At 44.0% G+C, this 19375-nt stretch overlaps 1 protein-coding gene across 1 annotated transcript in view; it reads left to right on the top strand.

Annotated features, from left to right (window-relative positions):
* The window catches only part of P2RX7 (purinergic receptor P2X 7), a 57533-nt gene extending 38185 nt beyond the window's left edge, over positions 1-19348 (top strand). Inside the window, exons 9-13 of the mRNA XM_056107218.1 lie at positions 5746-5836; positions 8371-8436; positions 8526-8675; positions 11553-11654; positions 18621-19348. Of these exons, the coding sequence (XP_055963193.1) occupies positions 5746-5836; positions 8371-8436; positions 8526-8675; positions 11553-11654; positions 18621-19073 (862 nt within the window). The 3' untranslated portion in view covers positions 19074-19348. The remainder of the gene's footprint in view (positions 1-5745; positions 5837-8370; positions 8437-8525; positions 8676-11552; positions 11655-18620) is intronic.
* The last annotated feature ends 27 nt before the right edge of the window (positions 19349-19375 follow it).

Below are 19375 nucleotides of genomic sequence, written 5' to 3'. Positions count from 1 at the left end.
AAATGATATCTCATTGTGGTTTTGATCTGCATCTCTCTGATGATTAGTGATGTAGAGCATTTTCTCATGTGCCTTTTTGCCATTCGAATTTCTTCTTTGCGAAAGTTTCTGTTCATTTCCTCGCCCCATTTTTTGATGGGGTTGGGTGATTTCTTCTTGTGGAGTTTAACCAGTACCTTGTATATCCTTGATATCAACCCCTTGTCGGATGTGTATTTGGTGAATATCCTTTCCCATTCTGTAGGCTCTCTTTGTATTTTGGTCACTGTTTCTTTTGAGGTGCAGAAGCTTCTTAGTTTAAGATAGTCCTATTTGTCTATCTCTGTTTTCACTTGCTCGGCCAGTGGCGTGACATCTTTGAAGATACCATTAGCTTCAATATCATGGAGAGTTTTGCCAACTTTGAGCAGACCCAGGTTTAATCCCTAGCACTACATATGGTTCTCCAAGCCCTGCCAGGAGTGATCCCTGCACGCAGATCCAGGAGTAAGCCCTGAGCACCACCAAGTGTGACTCCAAAACAAAATCAAAATATTATGTTGAATCAAAATTTATCTGAACTGACATACTAAACTGTGAAATTTTAAAGATGTGCTTTTTTTTTTTGATGCCCTAAAACAATACAATTTAAAAAAAAATTAAACAGTATAGAAGCACTTGCCAGTGTGAGGCCCTAGGTTTGGTACATGGTACCACAAGACAAAATCTCCTCCAAAATAAGTTCTCAGGCTGTACCTCAGACCTCCATGAGTCAGATACTCCACAGGCCCTCAGAGTTCTGATGTGCCACTAGCCAAGCCCCCTGACACTCAGTGTGGTCCTGGAACAAGCAGCGTGGTCTCCCCTGGGAGATAAGTACAGTGCAGGGTCCCAGGCTCCACTCTCAATTTCCTGAATCAAATCTGCATTTCAGTGACTGGAGGGATAGTGAAATGTGTAGGGAATTTGCCTTGCATGCAGTCAACCTGGGTTCGATCCCCAGAACCCCAGAAGGTCCCCCCGAGCCTGACAGGAGTAATCCCTGAGTACAGAGCCAGGAACACTGCTGGGTATGGCACCCAAACAAACAAACAAACAAAATATCTTCATTTTACAAGATTCCTAGAACTTCCGTGCACATAAAAATTTGAGAAGTGGGGCTGGAGAGACAGTAGTGTGCTTGTCCCCTGAACCACCTCTGGACATAGACCCTGTTACCCACAAAACCAAAGAACAGAGGTCAAAACTTTGACAAATCTTTGGATTAAGAAGGTTGTTTGGAGGAGAATCAGGGGGTTGTTACTATTCAACCTATTACTGAAAATAATAAAACACCCCTGCATGGGGCCTCTTGTTTCTAAAGGTGACCCACTGACCAACTACAGTGGAGCCTCCCATTACCCTTCTTGGAAATGCAAACACCTCGAATTCTTTGAGGCTTTCAGAAGCAACCAGTTGGTGGTGAGGAACAGGAATTTGCCTTTTGCACACGTTTCTCAAGTGATTACTGCCCTCAGTTTGAGAAGCACTTTACCAAGACCGTGAATGCAAAGATAACGGATCCCCAGCCATGGAGCAATGCAACCTTAATTTTTAAGGATTTTTTTTAAAAAAAATGAATCTATCACTCAATAAAGCAGGGAGAGAGAGGACTGTGATGGAAGGAGGACAACCAACAGCTAACTTCCTCTCTAGGAAGAAACAAGCATTGAAGCAGCTGAACTAACATACTGCAAAAAAGTGGTTGGAATCAGAAACAAAGTTCCAGAGGTTCCAGACTAGCGGGGTCTAAAAACCACCACCAAGAGGTGCTAAGTGGGAGGGGCCAACTGAAAAGTTTTGTGAGGCCAAGAAAGTAGAGTACTTTCCTGGACCATGTATCAGGCCAGTGGTAGAACACTTGCCTGGACCACTGTGAGGCCCACTCCCAGCAGTCAAAACAAAAAGTAAATAGAATTTTCCTGAGGAGAGAGCTTAAAGACCTGAGTACATGAGTACGTGCTTCACCTTTAGAAGGTCCAGGTTCAATCCCTGGCACTGCACGGTTCCCCTCCCCTCTCACACCTCTGCAAGCCCTTAGGTACCAAGCAAGGAGCCCTTGGGCAGTGTTAGACGTAGCCCCCCGATAAAATGAACCAAACCTCCCACTTCAAATACCACTCCAATCCCTAAGCACCAAGCTAGGAGTAGCCCTTGAGCACTGTTGGGTGTAGCCTAAAACTCAGCCAATCCAAAGGAAAAAATAATAATGAATAAAAGTTTTGCAAGGCATGTATTTTAGGCCTTCCTACTTATTTTTATTTATATAGGAGTACTGCTATTTATTCAGCCATTGATTAGCTGATTAAATTGTGCATGAACTCCACCTTACTTTTTTTTTTCATTTTTTATAACTGTATTTATTGAATCACCGTGAGAGCAGTTACAAAGCTTTCAGGTCTAAGTCTCCGTCATACAATGAAACACCCGTACCTTCACCAGTGCCCATTCTCCACTACCGAAATCCCCAATATACCCCCATCCCACACCCTCCCCCTACCGGTGGGGCAGATGATTTCCACATTACTCTCTGTCTACTTTGATCACATTCAATATTTCGACACCAGACTCACCATTATTATTTGAGATTTTACCCCAATACTCATCTGCTGAAAAGGTAACAGTAGACAATTTGTGTTCTATTGCTGGTTATGAATAAGATATGATGTCGCGTGGCTGCAGTAGCCTGCATGTGATTTTGAAATTACAAAATTTTAACACTTAACTCTGGGCTGGAGCGATAGCACAGCGGGTAGGGTGTTCGCCTTACAAGCGGCCAACATGGCCGACCCGAGTTCGATTCCTCCGCCCCTCTGGGAGAGCCCGGCAAGCTACGAGAGTATTCGATATGCCAGACACAGTAACAACAAAGTCTCCAATGGAGACATTACTGGGCCCGCTCGAGCAAATCGACGATCAACGGGAGGGCCTTTACCTTTTACCTACCTTAACTCTGGAGGAATTTCTGCCAAAAGCCACTGGGTTTCGAGATTTGCTCCTGAGTCTTTGGGATCATGGCCGTTGAGCAGCTTGATCAGGAGCCAGAGAGGCCGTTTGTGGGCGATGACTTGGGGTCTCGTTGGGGTGGGGAGGACAGGCCCGGCTCCACCCCCATCCCGTGAGGCCCAACAAGTTTCGTCACTGCGGGCCCAAGTCTGACTGTCCAATGGCCTCTGGAGGATGACGGCCCTGAGCCGCCAAGAGGGAGCAGGCGAAGTGACAACACCCTTTCCTCCCTGGGGTGGCCCGGTGACAGTAACGTACTGTGGGGCCCGGGCCCATTTCTACCAAAAGCCACTGGGTTTTGAGATTTGTTTCTGAGTCTCTGGGATCACGGCCGTTAAGCAGCCGGATCAGGAGCCAGAGAGGCCATTCGTAGGCGACGACTTGGGGTCTCACTGGGGTGGGGAGGACAGGACCGGCTCCACCCCCATCCCGTGAGGCCTTGCGTGTCTCATCGCTGGGGGCCCAAACCTGACTGTCCAGTGACCTCTGAAGGATGGCGGCCACTGGGCCGCCGGGAGGAACAGTCCAAGGCACGAAACCTATTCCCACCTGGGTTGACCCAGCACCAGTAACCTACTGCAGGGACCGGACGCATTTCTGCCAAAAGCCGTTGGGTTTCGACATTTGTTTCTGAGTCTCTGGGATCATGCCCATTAAGGAGTTCAATCAGGAACCAGAGAAGCCATGCCTTCGATTATATATCTGAGCCGGAGGTGGTTTGTGGGTGTGTCTCCCACATACCTAACTTTTGGCCATTTACTTTCTTGGTAAACTTTGCCCCAAGTTTTTGAGGTCTGGCCAAAGGCACAGCAGCAATTTTGGGGTATCTGGAAGTCAGAAGGTGCCATGAGGCTGCTGATGCACTCGCCTCACAGGTACAGATTGACCTGCTGGTGGCACCATACCCCCAAGCCTTCCTACTTATTAATGAAAAACAAAACATCCCGCTTTCCTACTGGTAGAACTAGTGAGAGTTGTGGATTGGGGTCGAATGTGATTTGTACCCAGGCCTTTATTTGTAAAGGTAACAAAGTAATGGCACAGGCACAGATCAGACAATGTCACTGAAGGGAGAGAATTTTATTTCTTTTCCCCAAAGAGGGGTGCACCCCATGCTACACAGGGCAACAGGAGAACACTAGGTTTGCTCAGGAGGTCAGACAAGCCAGGGGAAAGCAAGGCTCATAAACTTCACTAGATGGTAAAGGCAGGCAGGGCAGGGAGAATGGCTTGGGAGTAGCTAATCTGAGAAATGTCAGTAGGTTGCAACGTCTGGACGATAGGGGTAGTCTCCATTGTCCAGTGCATGGCCCTGGATGGCTGAGGACACAGGAAATACTGGCTGTGTGTGAGAGAGTTAGATAAAGAAGGTGGTTGGGGATATGGACTCAAGATTGGTCAGAGTTTATGATATGATTTCACATACTTGCAAAAGCTAGATCACGGGAAAGATACAAGTCTGGCCGTTAGTTTGATTCTGTAAGAATAAACATCATGTAGAAAATACAGTATGCATCTTGTCCTCCACTTCCCCTCCCTTCGTTGTTGTGCTGTGATAACAGATGGTTGTGCATACGGGCTTGTGGTGCTTGCACACTCAATCAAAGTGCTCACCAGGTATCCAACACATTGGTTGTGCTCGTACACGCACCTGGCTGTGCACCAGACATCACGCCCCCTATTGTAGTGCTGAGAGTCCAGACTGCTGAGCTACCGGAACTAAACTCGGCAGAGGTGGGAAAACACTGGGAATGAAACTTGATGTCTTGTACTTACAGGCAGGCACTTTTTTTGTTACTCAGTCATCCATCTCCCAAGCCCACAGCAAATAGAGAATCCTAAGAAAATATACTTAGGGCGCCAGAAAAGATTACTCGCAGGGCTAGTGTACATGCTTTTGCATGCAGGAGACTTGGGTTCAATGCCCAGAAGTCCGTGCTCCTCCAAGAACTTCCAAGAGCAATCTCTGAGCACCATGCTAGGAGAAGCCACTGGGCACCATAAGGCATGCTTCCCCCACCCCACCCCTCCAACAAACAGACAATGCAGGGGCTCAGTGATAATATGCATGTTTTACGAGACCTGGATTCAATACCACAAGAAAAATAAAACACTGAACAAATTACTAAAATGTGTTTGTCCCCAATCTAGAAATGAGCCTCTAAATTTGCATATATATGCTTTGTTCCAGAAGTCAAACATATTTTTCTCTTTTAAGGAAAAGTCAGATTTCTTGAAGTGTTACTATTTTAATATCTCTTCTTATTGTTAATCCTATATTGGCTAAAATTGAAAACTGATTTTCATAGCTCTGTGATGGGGAAAGAAGCAGAGGTAGTGTGGGGAGCCTTTTTTTTTTCTTGCTTTTTGGGTCACACCCGGCGATGCTCAGGGGTTACTCCTGGCTCATGCACTCAGAAATTACTCCTGGCGGTGCTTGGGGGACCATATGGGATGCTGGGGATCGAACCCGGGTCGGCCATGTTGGCTGCGTGCAAGGCAAACGCCCTACCAGCTGTGCTATCGCTCCAGCCCTGTGGGGAGCCTTTTGACCCAGGGGATCAGAGAAAGTAATTTTTGGGTTTGGGCTGACCTTTAGTCAACCTCTTCCGAAATAGGAGATGAGCAGAAAGACTAGATAAGTTACTGCTGTGTTTGTCTTTTCATAAAAGGCCAGCACCTTCAGATAGGTTCTTTATCGAGTTCTTTTACTTCCTCTAGATATGCCAAGTACTATAAGGAGAACAACATTGAAAAACGGACTCTGATCAAAGTCTTTGGGATCCGTTTCGACATCCTGGTTTTTGGCACTGTAAGTCTCTGCTCTCAACTACTTCAACTCCTTCCTATCACTGGGTCCTAATTATTGTGCAAAAGGTGACTGCCAAGTCGCAGGATATGTGGGGGGACATGGGCAGAGTCACCCATTCCCGGTCCCCTTGAACCTGGGGTTTTCAGTCGCAAGTCCTGCATACCTGGAGTTTCTGCAGATTCACTCGTGGATGAGGCTTGGCACGAGCATGTGGAGAACAGCCCTGAGCCCACATTTGGGGCCATACTCAGTAGTGCTCACTGGCTACTTCTGGCTCAGGGGTCATTCCTAGTAGTGCTTGGATCAAACTGGTGTCAGCCACATACAAGAAAATTTCCTTAACTCCAGTACTAGCCCTCTGACCCTTCAAGGAGTGGACACTCTGGTCACAGATGCACTGTACTTGTGGCTTAAAGGATGGAGAAGAGTTGCATTTTCTATCTTGAGAGTTTGCCCATGTTTTAACTTGAGTTATGTAATTCCTTCCATTTACCGGATGGCACATTCTCCATCTTGGGAACATTCATTCTCACATCTCAACCTGTGATGTGTACTTTTGGCTCTCTTCCCTCTGGAGAATCCTAGACTCTCACCTGAATCTTTCTGAATCTCTCTCTCCTCAAAATAAAATTATTTTACTTAAAATAGAGAGAGGAAGTGGAGGGACGGAGGGAAAAGAAGGGCCCTGAGGCTTCCGTACCTGAACTTTAAAAATATAGATGCCATAGGGGCTGGAGCAATGTCCCCAGTTTCTCTCCCGCTGCTGCCCCCAGCCTGTCTTTATGGCATATATATATATATGTATATATATATATTTTTTTCTCTTTGGGTTACACCTGGCAATGAAAAGGGGTTACTCCTGGCTCTGCACTCAGGAATCACCCCTGGCAGTGCTCAGGGGACCATATGGGTGCTGGGAATCGAACCTGGGTCAGCCGCATGCAAGGCAAACGCCCTACCCGCTGTGCTATTGCCTGTTGAAAGATTCCTGTTTTAAATATACCCAGGGAGACAGAATTAGGACAAACAAGAGCCCTCATTTCTGTCTCTTATGCTGGTTGCCTGGAAGACCTTGACTACATCTACACCAAAAGGTGTGACTGATATAGAATTCCCAGTCACAGAATGCCTCTGTGCTCCTTTCCAAACTACTAGGTACCAGTGTGGACAGAGATGGTTATTTAAAAGAAGATTGGATACAGTTCCAAAGCCTTTATGATTGAGTTGCAGTCATACCATGATCGAATATCCATCCCTCCGCCAGTGTGCATTTCCCTCCACCAGTGTAACCAGTATCCCTCCTAGCACCCCCACCCTACCCACCCCCTGCCTCTATGGCAGGCACTTTCCTTCTTATTCTCTCTCAACACATCCTCTCCTGAATGCTCCAAGACTTCACGGGTCATTTGTTAAATCCATTTTCTCAGGGGGGAAAATGAAGATTATCGTGATTTCTAGCATTTACGATCATTGTGAGAGTACTTGTGAAGTATTAAAGACAGTGAATGAGACATTATGTTATTTATGTTAGTGATTACCACTATTATTGGAAAGGGCTTACTGTTATAAACATATTTTAAAATAAAAAAAATAAAATTGGAGAACTGGAGTGATAAAATGGGCAGGGTGTCTGCCTTGCAAGCAGCCGATCTGGGTTCGGTCCCTAGCATCCCACATGGTCCCCCAAGTACTGCCAAGAATGATCCCCAAGCACAGAGGTAAGAGTTAACCTCTGAACACTGTTGGATATGGTCCAAAACTAAAAATTCTTTTGAAAAAAAGAAAGTTGGAATGTTGTCTCCAAAATAGGGAAGAGGGGCTGGAGCGATAGCACAGCGGGGAGGGCGTTTGCCTTGCACGCAGCCAACATAGCTGACACAGGTTCGATTCCCAGCATCCCATATGGTCCCCCGAGCATGCCAGGAGCAATTCCTGAGTGCATGAGCCAGGAGCATCGCCAGGTGTGACCCAAAAAGCAAAAAAAAAAAAAAAAAAAAATTAAAATAGGGAAGAAATGGACACCGGGTATGCCCAAATCAATAGATACCTACCGCTGCTTATGCAACAGCATTCTGCTTAGGTACTGGGTGACAAGCCTCACAGTGAAATATAGCAGAGGAGGCAGAAAGGCCACTGGGAATAAAAGCCTCAAGGACAAATAAGGGAAGAATTTGTACTGACATTCCTTCCCTCTGCTTCCAAAGTAATCTCCTGCCTCTTTTAGGCAGAATTTATCTGAAACCCTCACTTTGTATGCAAAGGCAACAAATCTATGGTTTTCTCTCTCAATATGTGGGCTCCAGTGCTTCACTGTTGAAAGGTTCCTGTTTTAAATATACCCAGGGAGACAGAATTAGGACAAAGAAGAGCCCTCATTTCTGTCTCTTATGCCGGTGGCCTGGAAGACCTTGGCTACATCTACAGCAAAAGCTGTGACTGATATAGAATCCCCTTCCTGCTGGGGTGAACCTGTCTGGGTTGAAAGAGCACTGCTCTGAATTCCCACTCATTAACTCTTCCCACTTTGTTTTCAGGGAGGAAAATTTAACATAATCAATCTGCTTGTGAACATTGGCTCAACCCTCTCCTATTTTGGTTTGGTAAGACATTCTCTTTCCCACACTTTATGAAAATCATCTGGCAAAAAGAAGTTTCACTGACAAAGATGCCTATCTGGGTTTTTTTCCAGGCCACTCTAATCATTGATTTTCTTATCAACACATACTCAAGTAAATGCTGTCGATCCCAGGTTTATTCCCGTTGCAACTTCTGTAAGTCCTGCGTGGTCAATGAGTACTACTACCAGAAGAAGTATGAGATTATTGTGGAGCCAAAGGCGGTAAGGCTCACACTGTCTGTGGTAGAGAGAAGGTCTCTCACATCACAGAGAAATGTGCAAGAGGGACTGGAGTGATAGCACAGTGGGTAGGGTGTTTGCCTTGCACGCGGCAGACCCAGGTTTGATTCCCAGCATCCCATATGGTCCCCTGAGCTACCGCCAGGAGTAATTCCTGAGTGCAGAGCCCTGTGCATCGCCAGGTGTGACCCAAAAAGCAAAAAAAAATGTGCAAGAATAAGGTCACAATTATAGGTTAATCTGATGGACAAGTTTCTGAACTCAAATCTATCATCTCTTAAATGAATACTTTGATCTTAGGGAAGAATTGAACAAAAATAGTGAGGTAAGATATAGGGAAAAGACAACTTTATGTTCCAGCATTTATCATATTTACTGCATAGTTACAGTAAAAAAAATAGTGTAATGACCTTGGAGATTAATTTGGCAGTGTTTGCCAACATTTAAATGAGACATACTTCATTGCTTGGCATTTCCACTTCCCCATACTTGCCCTAGGATATATCACAGGGGTACCAAGATCCACAGGTAGCCAAGATGTCCATCACAGTGCTATTCATAACCATGAAAGAAGCCCAATGTTCAATTGGTGATAATAAAACAATCTTTGATAAGGAATGCCTGGGCCTAGTTTAAAGAAATGAGGTAGATGATAATAAAAGATAGTTACAAAGCACTTTGAAGTTATATATGAGTTTATCTATTCAAACTCATTGAATCTTCAGAGACACTCTATAGATTTCCATGACTATAGGATATAGGTAGATGCCAGTATTACTTTTGTCTATTGATTATGAAATTGAGGCACAGGAAGGTTAAAAAATGTTCCTAAAGTCATAGAATGAAGGCTGGAAAGAGAATACAATGGGGTAAGGCTCTTGCCTTGCATGTGCCCAGCCCTGGTTTGATCCCCAGCACCACATATGGTCCCCTGAGCCCTGCCAAAAGTGATCCCTGACTTCAGAGCCAAGAGTGAATCCCAAGTACACTGAGTATGACTCCAAAACCAAAAACAAATAAATGGAAGAAATAAATGCCAATACAGGCAAGCTGGTCTTAGAATCCATGTTTATAACTACCATACTATATATAAGAACTGGAATAAACCAATAACTAAGATTTTTGTTGAGAAAAAAAGTAAACGATAGGATGAGCAGAGCAATAGTACAGCGGGCAGTGCATTCGCCTTGCACATAGCCAACCTGGACTCAATTCCCAGCACCACATATGATCCCTGAGTGCAGAGCCAGGAGTAAGCCCAGAGCACCGTCAGGTGTGGCCCCAAAACAAAAAACAAACAAACAAAAAGGTAAATCACAGGAGCTAGAGAAATAGTATAGCAGGTTGGGTACTTATCTTGCATTGCACATGGCCAACGTAGGTTTAATTTCCAGCATTCCATATGGTCCCCCAAGCCCCACTAGGAGTGATCCCTGAGAACAGTACCCCAAGTAAACCCTGAGTACCAATGAGGTGGCCCAAAAACAAAAAATGGCAAATTATAGAAAACAACATATAGTATGATATATATATAATATTTATATGTTAATCTATGCATTACCTAAATGGCATAGTTTTATGTACTATCTGTATATATGTACTGATATTATGTACTATCTGTATATATCTGTATAGACATGCATAGAGAAATATATACTATTTATTTTTAATAGCTGGAGTGATAGCACAGCGGGTAGGGCATTTGCCTTGCATGCAGCCAACCTGGCCGACCCAAGTTCAATTCCTCCGCCCCTCTCGGAGAGCCTGGCAAGCTACCCGTGATGTACTCAATATGCCAGACACAGTAATAATAAAGTCTCACAATGGAGACGTTACTGGGCCTGCTCGAGCAAATCAATGAACAACGGGAGGACAGTGCTACAGTGCTACAATTTTTAATATCAACATGCAATACACACATAAGTCCAGCAGGTAACACACACACACACACACACACGGGTACCAGAGGTGCTAAGGAGATGGTTCATACATATGCCTTTTGTGTGCTAAGCCCCAAGTTCAATTCCTAATACCATATAGTTCCCTGAGGGCTACCAAGTGTGGCCCTGGTGACCCCTAGAACGTCTGGGCCTAAGTATTTCCAGGCTCAAGGACTGAATCATTAGGACTGCACCGTCAGGCTGAGTACGGCCAGGAGAGGCCCCTGGGATGACAAGTACAGCTGCAGAGACCCTTCTGATAAAGGTACTGAACACTCACGTGGATGCTTCTTAAAAAGACCTTAAAGTGTGGAGAGTAGTCAAGAAAACTTTAGCTTTTATGTATGGTTTTGATTTGATTCATTTGGCCCCTCTCGGAGAGCCCGGCAAGCTACTAAGAGTATCTCGCCCTCACGGCAAAGCCTGGTAAGCTCCCCGTGACGTATTCAATATGCCAAAAACAGTGACAACAAGTCTCACAATTTGTTGTAAGACATTACTGGTGCCCGCTCAAGCAAATTGATGAACAGGAGGACAGTGCTACAGTGCTACTTGGAGAACCTAAAATACTGTCCTCTGATATCTTCTAAAAAAGGTAAAGGTAAAGGCCCTCCCGTTGATCGTCGATTTGCTCGAGCGGGCCCAGTAACATCTCCATTGGAGACTTTGTTGTTACTGTGTCTGGCATATCGAATACTCTCGGTAGAAGTGGGCAGTAAAATGTGACTACTCTAAATCAATAGGCTCAGGTGACCGGGGTTCCATTCCTGATTTACCTGTTGATTCAGAATGATATATTCTTGGTTAGCAAGTTTTTCATTAGCTTGTTTAATATTTTGTCTTTTGATAAATGGTGGTAACAGTTTAGATATACTCAGATAGGCAATTCTTGATAAATTTTCCCACCTTCTTTTCCTAGACATTAAAATATGTGTCTTTTGTGGATGAACCCCATATCAGAATGGTGAAACATTATGATGGTGAGACAAGTCTACAATATGTCGAGGGTGAAACAGTCTCAGTAAGTTCAGACATTTAACCTCTCTTTTTATTGTGTTTTGGTTGTTGATGCTCGTTTGTTTTTTTGGCCACATCTGGAAGTGCTCAGAGCTTACTCCTGACTCTGTGCTCAGGGATAACTCCTGGTAGAGCTCAAGGGACTATAGGGGATTGAATTGCATCAGCATACATAAGGCAAGTACTTGCTGTACTAACTCTCCAGCCCCTTAACTTCTCTTTTTAAAAAAGAAAATCTTACTACTAAGCATGAATACAAATATTTATGAAAATTGATTTGACAATGTATATAAGTGAATTTTAACAAAGTAAACATGTAACCAGCATCCACAAATAAAAGTATTACTAGCATAATTCCCTTTCATTATCCACTCAATTACTACCCTATCGTAAAAGCAGTCATTATCCTGTAGTCAGAGGTTAGTTTTACCCTTATAGAATTTTATAAAATTTGGATTCTATACCGCATATTCATAATATACTCCATTGAGTATCTAGTCATTCACTTAACACTACTTTATCCATGTCATTGCACCTAGTGATAGTCATCCTCATTGTTATATTATTTCCCTGGAGCGATAGCACAGCAGTAGGGCATTTGCCTTGCATGCAGCCCACCTGGCCGAGTCAGGTTCGATTCTTCCGCCCCTCTCCGAGAGCCCGGCAAGCTACCAAGAGTATCTCGCCCGCATGGCAAAGCCTGGCAAGCTACCCGTGACGTATTCAATATGCCAAACACGGTAACGACAAGTCCCACAAAGGAGATGTTACTGGGCCCGCTCGAGCAAATCGATGAACAACGGGAGGACAGTGCTACAGTGCTACCCATCCTATTGTTGATGGGCATTTGAGGAATTTCCAGTTTGGGGATCATGTCCATGATGCTGCCAGGGTAAACGTATGGCACTTAATAGTAGAACCATTAGTCACAACAGGCTTCTATGCCTCATTAGAAGACAGTATCACATTTTAAAAAAAGGCGGGGAGCAACTGCAGTCTCATGGGATGGGAGGGCGGAACCAGATTGTTCTTCATGCCCTATCGAGGCCACGAGTTGCCCTCCACGAGCGGCTCTTCGGCACAGCCATGGCACCAGACACACAGAAACCAATCTTGTAATTATCCGGCTCTTGGCAGAAATCCCTCCAGACTTAATTAGTAAAATATCAGAAATCCAATCAGATGTTGAGGCCACGCAACATCATATGGTTTTCATAACCAGCAATAAAAAACAAATTATTTCACAATGCCTTTCCTGCAGTTCTGATTGTTGGGGGGAAATTCCAAACAATAATGGTGCATCTCTTGTCAAAATAATGAATGTAATCAAAGTAGAGAGAGAGAGAAAGAGAGAGTTAAGTAGAAATCATCTGCCTCACAGATATTGGGAGGGGTGGGAAGGGGGATTCTTGGTGGTGAAAAATAAGTACTGGTGAAGGGAAGGGTGTTTGATCATTGTATGACTGAGACTTAAACCTGAAAGCTTTGTAACTTTTCTCACAGTGATTCAATAAATAAATTTAACTAAAAACATAAAAAAATAAAAAATTTTAAAAATTAAAAAAATAATAAAGTAAATAAAATTTCCACTTAAAATCACTAATCAAAAATCATAATTGTAAATAAAAGTACATGAGTCTTCTACAAATAAAAACTCAAGATAGAAAGTTTTCACTTGTTTCTAGATCAAGAACAGAAAATCAAGAAAAATATCAGAATGCTATGCTTCCATTAATAAAATCATTCTTATGTTTTTGTTATGTTAATTTTTGTAGGAGTACTGCTATTTATTCAGCCACTGATTAGCTGATTGAATTGGGCATGAACTCCACCTTAATTTTTTAAATTTTATTTATTTTTTTTCTTTTCATATTTATTTATTGAATCACTGTGGAAAAAGTTTCAGGTTTAAGTCTCGGTCATACAATGATCAAACACCTTTCCCTTCACCAGTACTAATTTTTCACCACCAAGAACCCCAGTATACCCTCCCTCCCACCCCTCCCAATGCCTGTGAGGCAGATGATTTCCACTTAACTCTTCTCTACATTGATTACATTCATTATTTCCACAAAAGATGCACCATTATTGTTTAGAATTTCCCCCAAACAATCAGAAATGCTGAAAAGGCATTGTGAAATATTTTGTTTTCTATAGCTGGTTATGAGAATCATATAATGTCATGCAGCCACGATGTTGGATTTCTGCAAAGAGCCAGATAATTACGAGATTGGTTTCTGTGTGTCTGGTGTTATGTTGGTGCCGGAGAGCCGCTCGTGGTGGGTAACTCGTGACCTTTGTAGGGCATGAAGGACGTGCTGGTACCGCCCCCCTTCCCATGAGACTGTAGTTGCCCTTTCACCACCGGTTCATACCTGGCTTTCCAATAAGCTCTGAGGTGGTGGTCACCTTGCTGCCAGGGGGGAAAAAGGCGGAAGGGAGCAATACCCTTTCCCTCCCGGGGAGGCATGGAGCCAGAGTTTAACACATGGTCCATTCACTTTTCTGCCACAAGCTTCCGGGCTCTGGGTTAAGTCCTTTTGCCGCTGGAACCATAGCTGTGCCAGAGAGCCACTCGTGGGGGGCAACTCGTGACCTCGGTAGGGCGTGAAGGACAAGCCGGTACCGCCTCCTTCCCATGAGACTGCAGTTGCCCCGTCACCATCGACTCATACCTGACTTTCCAATAAGCTCTGAGCCGGCAGCCACCTTGTTTGCAGTCCAGATGCATTTCTGCCAAAACCCGCTGGGTTTCAAGATTTGTTTCTGAGTCTCCGGTATCATGGCCATTAATCAGCTTGATCAGGAGCCAGAGAGGCTGTTTGTAAGCAGCAACTCGGGGTCTCGTTGGGATGGGGAGAAAGGGTCGGCTCCACCCCCATGTGGTGAGGCCCCGTGTGTCTCGTCACTGCAGGCCCAAACCTAACTGTCCAGTGGCCTCTGGAGGATTGGTGGTAACCAGGCTGCCAAGGGGAACAGGCCAAGGTATGGAACCTATTCCCACCTGGAGTGGCCCAGCGCCAGTAACCTACTGCAGGAACAGGACGCATTTCTGCCAAAAGCCTTTGGGTTCCGAGATTCGTTTCTGAGACTCTGGGGTCATGGCCATTAAGCAGTTCAATGAGGAACCAGAGAGGCCATGCTTCCCATTATATAGCTGAGCCACAGGTGGTTTGTGGATGTGTCTCCCACATACCTAACTCTTGGACGTTTACTTTCTTGGTAAACTTTCCCCAAGTTTTTGGGGTCTAGCCAAAGGCACAGCAGCAATTTTGGGGTATCTGAAAGTCTGACGTTGCCATCAGGCTGCTGATGCACTCACCTCACAGGTACAGAATGACCTGCTGGCAGCACCATACCCTCTTGTTATTATGTTAATTTTAAAACTGTGATCACATGATAAATTTAATATTGTCTAGCTCAATCAAGAATGATTGAGCTAACTTATTATTGCAAAACAGGATAAATGGCAACATTGAATGTAGCTGATTACTTTTTTTCCTCACCCTCTGGAGCATAATAAAATACTACAATATTTGAAAGAAAAGAAAAAAAGAAAATAGTATCAAACAGTTCTCTAAAGACCCTTTCCCCAGAAGTTTTAATTGTTGTACATCTTTACTAATTATATTAGCCTTTTACTACCGTCATAATAAATTACCACAAACTAGATAACTTGAAACAATAGAAACACATTCTCTCACAGTTCTGGAAACTAAAGTCTGAAACTAGATGTTGGTAGTACTATGTTCCTTCCATGGTTCTAGGGAATTATCCTTTTTATTCTTCCTTACTTCTTCCAGTTCTGGTATATCTTTATCTCATTTCCTATATCTTTGTCAAAGTTTCCTGTATTTCTCTATTCATTATAGTATTTGCTACAGGTTGGGGGAAGTTTCTCTCAAGCAGTGACCGGGAATCCTCCAGTTCAGGAGTGCTACTCCCAGTGGTACTTGGCCAGCTGGACCAGATGGTTCAATACTAGGATGCAACAATGCAACACTGCTCAGGCCTTATGATTCTGAGGACCACCATTGTTGTAGGTCATTAAAGAACTCTAACAGAGTAAGAAAAGGACACTGTGAAGCCAGAGAGATAGCACAGGAGTTAAGGCTCTTTGCTTGCACATGGCTGACCCTCTTTTAATCCCCAATACCCCCAATACCACATATAGACCCCCAAGCATTACCAGGAGTGATCCCTGAGCATAGAGCCAGGAGTAAGCCCTGAGCACTACAGGGTAAGCCCTCCCCCAGCCCCAAATTTAAAAAAGAGGTTTGACTGTGATGTATCATTCTTTATATTCACTGTTGAATTTAGTTCACTATTATATACGATTTTATCTTTCTTCTTGAGACACTAAGTGAGTGTCCTCCACCCCTCTCGGAGAGCCCGGCAAGCTACCGAGAGTCTCGCCTGCACGGCAGAGCCTGGCAAGCTCCCGGTGATGTATTTGATATGCCAAACACAGTAACAACAAAGTCTCCAATGGAGACGTTACTGGGCCCACTCGAGCAAATCGATGATCAACGGGAGGGCCTTTACTTTACTTACTTACTTGAGACACTAACCAATATTTTTCCATGCTTGTAATAGTTATAAATTCTTGTGTGTGATAAAATACACATAACAAACTTTACTAACTTAAAGTATGCAATTCAGTGGCATTTAGTACATCCACAATGGTGTTGTAATCATCTAGTTTCATGCATTTCATCATCACCAAAGGGAATCTCATATCTACTCAGTGACCACTTTCCTGTTTCCTCCAGACCCTAGCATTCACTAATATGCTTTCTAATTTTATGTATTTGCCTATTTTGATCATTTCCTATCAATAGAATGATATAATATGTGAACTTTTATATCTGGCTTCTTTCACTTAGAACCATATCTTCAAGGCTCATCCATATTGTAGTCTTCTAGTATTTTATTGTTCTAGTATCATATTCTTTTCATTTATTTGTTTTCTTACATTTTTCATAGGTAGTATGTTTGGGATTGCACCGAGTAGTGCTCAGGAACTACTCCTAGCTCTGTGCTCAGTCAGGAAGTACTAGGGATCAAATTCAGGTACAAATGATAGCAATTATGACAAAGAAGGAACATAAATTTGGCAACTAATTTGACTATAGTATTTCTCTTGGAGAATAACAAATAAAACTGCAAAAAGAGGACTCCCTGGTGTCGAAATATTGAATGTGATCAAAGTAGAGAGAGAGTAATGTGGAAATCATCTGCCCCACAGGTAGGGGGAGGGTGTGGGATGGGGATATATTGGGGATATGGTGGTGGAGAATGGGCACTGGTGAAGGTACGGGTGTTTCATTGTATGACTGAGACTTAGACCTGAAAACTTTGTAACTGCTCTCACGGTGATTCAATAAATAAAATTATAAAAAATGAAAAAAAAAAGTAAGGTGGAGTTCATGCACAATTCAATCAGCTAACCAGTGGCTGAATAAATAGCAGTACTCCTACATTAAAAAAAAAAAAAGAGGACTCCTGATTGAAGGAAGAGAGTGGAACTAAGTCAACATATACTGTTTAGTAAGTTCTGGATATTGTCCAAAGAATTGGTGATATGTAGTAAGGAAAGCAGTCAGGACCCTTGCCTTCATATGGAAGAAGAGCCTTTACTAGTTAATAAGCTAGTTTCAGATGATGATTACTGTGTCACTGTATCATTGTCATCCCGTTGTTCATCGGTTTACTCGAGCAGGCACCAATAATATCTCCATTCATCCCAGCCCTGAGATTTTAGCATCCTCTCCTTACTCGTCTTTCCCAACGCTGCCATATTGGAGGTTCTTTCTGGGTCAGGGGAATGAGACCCATTATTGTTACTGTTTTTGGTATATTGAATACGCCACAGGTAGCTTGCCAGACTCTGCCATGAGGGCAGTATACTCTCGTTAGCTTGTCGGGCTCCCCGAGAGGTATATATATATATGTGTGTGTGTGTGTATGTATATATATATATATATATATATCCCTCTATGTATATATATATATATGTGTGTGTGTATATATATATCCCTCTATGACTTGTTGCCTACTGTCTGAACTCCATTAAATATGGTGTGGTAATTATGGAAAATGGGTAGGGAGTGTCTTATGATGTGTCATGGCTGTGCGGTCCAGGAATATGTTAACTCATATGTGAGGCTTGGCCCAAGCATGTGGAAAGTGGCCTGGAGCATGGTGGCAGCTGGGTAGTGGAGGTTGGCTGCCGGGGCTGGGGCCCTTGGGGTGGGGAGGGCTCTCACCCACCCCACTCTGGGCCCTGAGTTTTCACAGCCTGGCGTGGAGTTCAGTGGCATGGTTAGGGGGGCCTCATTTTATGCTCCCTTCCGGAAGAAGTAGCCATGACTTCTGGAGGGTGGCTGATGAGGAGATTATCTGGCACCAGCAGGAGGTGGCTTATGGGCGTGACCCCTAGGTCGCCAGAGACTGGGGGAAGCAGGCAGAGGACCTCTGCTCCTGGGTCCCATTGAGCCCAGAGTCCAAGGTCACAAAGTTCCACATTACTTGGGTTCCGTGGGACTTCACTCAGGCGTGAGGCTCAGCCTGAGCATGTAGAAAGCAGCCTGGAGTGTGGCAGCGGTTAGGTAGTGCATGGTGATAAGTAATATAAACAACACAGAATATCATGATGTAGCAAGAAAAGAGTCTGAGGGGACAATCACCTAGGGGGGAATTAGGGTAAGAAGGTCTACCAGAAGAGGTAATATCTACATATAGATTTTTTTTAATTTAGGTTTCAAATTTGTAAAATGGAGGTAAAATTAAGTTCTTTAAGAGCTTACATGGGCCAGTACTTATAAACACTAGCACACTAATATGTGTTCAGTTAACCTCTTGTATTAATATAACATTAACAGTGTTTAATAAATTAATAGTAAAATAAAAGAATCTAGGATCTTAGGGGTTGTCATTTTTAATGGATTTTGAAACTTGAATTTTTCAGAAACCCCAGATAGACTTCACGGACTTGTCAAGACTGCCCCTGTCTGTCTATAGCCCACGCCACACTTCTGGACAGCAAGAGAAGATAGAACTGTGTAAAAAACATAGTGGACTACCGTGGTGCCAGTGTGGAAACTGCCTCCCATCCCAACACCCTAAGAACAAGCACCTGGAGGAACTGTGCTGTCGAAAAACTCAGGGACCCTGCATCACCACCTCACAGCTATTCAAGAGCCTCGTTCTATCCAGAGATGTCCTTCAGTTTCTTCTACTCTACAAGGAGCCCTTCCTGGCACTGGATGCAGATTCCACCAACAGTAAACTGCGACACTGTGCCTACAGGTGCTATATCACCTGGCGTTTCGGCTCCCAGGACCTGGCTGACTTTGCCGTCCTGCCCAGCTGCTGCCGCTGGAGAATACGGGAAGAATTTCCCAAGAGTGAAGGCCAGTAGAGTGGCTTCAAGGACTTACTGATGGCTCAGGCTGGGCAGTCATTCCTGGAGCCTTTGCCTACACCTTGAGCCTCACCTGCAAAAGTCTGTGGCCAAATTTTCAGCCAGAGGGAAATGTACGTTCCTCCCACCTCTCTGTAGGAGTCAGAGAGCTGAGTCCTGGGAAATCAGACAAACCAAGGGTCCTCAGCATGGACCATGAACCAGGAGATTTAGATTTGGGTCTCGGCTCTGTCCCTAAAAAGTAATGTGATCCTGGGCTTTTAACCGCTTTACCTCACCTTCTCACCAGCCTACTATCT

Source organism: Sorex fumeus, unplaced genomic scaffold (assembly GCF_029834395.1).
Source record: "Sorex fumeus unplaced genomic scaffold, SorFum_2.1 ptg000155l, whole genome shotgun sequence".
In the NCBI taxonomy this organism is placed as follows: Eukaryota; Metazoa; Chordata; class Mammalia; order Eulipotyphla; family Soricidae; genus Sorex; species Sorex fumeus.
This window is presented reverse-complemented; position numbering and strand designations above follow the sequence as displayed.